Source organism: Protobothrops mucrosquamatus, unplaced genomic scaffold, assembly GCF_001527695.2.
Source record: "Protobothrops mucrosquamatus isolate PMUCROS unplaced genomic scaffold, P.Mucros_1.0 scaffold659, whole genome shotgun sequence".
NCBI lineage: Eukaryota > Metazoa > Chordata > Lepidosauria > Squamata > Viperidae > Protobothrops > Protobothrops mucrosquamatus.
Window position 1 is genome coordinate 1,080,356 of NW_015386948.1, and position 2,401 is coordinate 1,082,756.

The window sequence follows — 2,401 nt, forward strand, 5'->3', positions numbered from 1 at the left end:
TAATAATAATAATAATAATAATAATAATAATAATAATAATAATAATAATAATAATAATAATAATAATAATAATAATAATAAAGTTGGAAGGGACCTTGGAGGTCATCTAGTCCAACCCCCTGCTCAGGCAGGAATCCCTATACCATTTCAGACAAATGGCTGTCCAGTCTCTTCTTAAAAACTTCCAGTGTTGGAGCATGGAGTCACTGAGAAGAAAACTGGAGGATCTTCTGTTACAAAGCACTCCTGTTGCATCTAAAGGCAGCACAATGGAACAAACATACCTTCTCAAAAAAATATATATACAAAACTGTTAATCTGGACATGCTTCTCTATCAATTCCAGAGAACCGGAAAATAATAGTTCCATTTCTCACCTCGTGGAATTTCTGCAAAGCAGCTACTAAACAGACCTTCAGGCTATCTATTATTTCTTGATGAGGCGTCTGGAATACAACCCTGGAATACCATCGTGTCAAAATTCTGGTGGCAGAAAAGTGTAATGATATTAATACTGTTAATTCAAAGAAGGAGAGCCTCATAATTCACAATTAGGCCAAAGTTGTATTTTTGGAAACCGTTGGAATCTTTTAACACTGTTAACACTTAAATAATAAATTGAGTCGATCTAGAGGGATACAGAAGTTTCCACGGCTGCCTTAACTGCTCTACTAAATGCAATTCCGCAGCATATTTCTTGATTGCTTATTCCGGTCCTCTTGATGTTTGGGCCTGAAAGTCAGCAACTATCCACCATTTCAATATCTTCATTGTCAGCTCTAAGGCTGGTTGCTCTACCTGTCGTTACTGGTCTTCTTTAAATTGGTGGTCTTTTAAATTTAATGGTACTCCCACATTTTCACTGTGCTCTTTGTCTTTTCGTACTTGCAGATCCTTCGCATTTTCCACCCAGCCTCTAATTAAATCTCCTCCGTAGCAGAAAAGGAAATTCCCCCCAACCCCGTACAGTCAGTGGCTCCTGGGAAATGAGCAGGATAAAGACCTGCTGTAAAGGGTTCCATATCCAAGACAAGAGAGAGAAAAACTGAGGGTTTTCTTTCTGAAGTCAGCTGATAAGCAGATAGTGCAGGGGTAGGCAACCTTGGCTCTTTTATGACTCGTGGACTTCAACTCCTTCTGGGAAGTGAAGTCCACGAGTCATAAAAGAGCCAAGGCTGCCTACCCCTGAGATAGTGGAACACTACGGAGAAGGGTGGAGAAGAAGTGGGTGAGTTTGTGAATTAAGCTTAGCTTAGAAATAAGCCAAGCTGTGCTTCCTAACTTTGGGCAGGAAGGATGTTCTTTTCAAATAAAAAAAAACCCTAATACATGAATCACAATGTTAAGGTTCCGACAGATGAAACTCTTCAAAGAACTTTGAGGCATTGTTTACCTTAAAGAATCTTTATTTGAGTAGCAACACATCGGCACATACATAGTCCAAGCCAAAATCTGGCTTCCCCTCCCCTCAGCATCTAGTATCAAAGCACAATTCCCTCCTCTAACTAACAGTCATAAATCACATTCTCCAATTAGTTTGAAATGCTGGCTTTCCACCCAGATCTTCATCACACCATGTCTTATCATCTCTTATTACAAACAGCCTTGGTTCTCACCACTATACAGTATATTGTTTTGTCTAACTAATTACCCATGCACCTTCCTCCCTTTCCCCAGTATCATCTAATTCTAACTCTAAAAGTAAAACTTAAAGGAAAATGGATGCATCTCCATATGTTGTCAAAGCAAGAACATCTGATGTTAGCAGCGTTGACACACAAGCAGCACATTTTTTTCCTCAAGACCAGAAATATCAAATATTTGGAAGTCAGCCATTCTATGTGAACTTAAGGGCCCCAGTTCTAGAACAGACCCCATAGATCTGAATGCCAAACGTATATATATATATATATATATATATAAAGGACACTTACAGATTGGTGCTTGCCACAAAGCCCATCACGGAACGCTTCCCCCTGCTGGGATCATGATACACGTCTATGCCAATCACCATCAGCTGTTTCTGGAACAAAGTATAATGTACTATCCGTTTTCTTTACCTGTTAAGCATTTCAGGTAAGCAAACACTGCCAAAGACAGCTAACATTTCTACTATTAGCATTCCAGGAGAAAACCCTCTTCCGCAACTCAGAAAAAGATTCCCAGTTCCAGCTTTTCATCTGGTTCTTATTTATTTATTTATTTTTTATCCCGCCCTTCTCCTTACGGACTCAGGGCGGCTGACAGCCTTATAAAACAGATACAACAATAAAAATACCCAGTTTAAAACCTAATTAAAAAGAAATATTTACTGTGGCCTATGTCAATTAAAATTACTCTTAAAACCCCACTAAAATTCCCCTAGGCCAATCCCGCTTGTTGGAAGAGCCATGTCTTTAGGG

General features: G+C 39.1%; 1 protein-coding gene across 1 annotated transcript in view; it reads right to left on the minus strand.

Moving 5' to 3' along the window:
- Positions 1 to 2,401, minus strand: part of PIWIL2 (piwi like RNA-mediated gene silencing 2) — a 20,279-nt gene that overhangs the window by 3,677 nt on the left and 14,201 nt on the right. The window contains exons 15-16 of the mRNA XM_015817985.2: positions 1,934 to 2,022; positions 377 to 482 (exon numbers count right to left, since the gene is read on the minus strand). Of these exons, the coding sequence (XP_015673471.1) occupies positions 377 to 482; positions 1,934 to 2,022 (195 nt within the window). The remainder of the gene's footprint in view (positions 1 to 376; positions 483 to 1,933; positions 2,023 to 2,401) is intronic.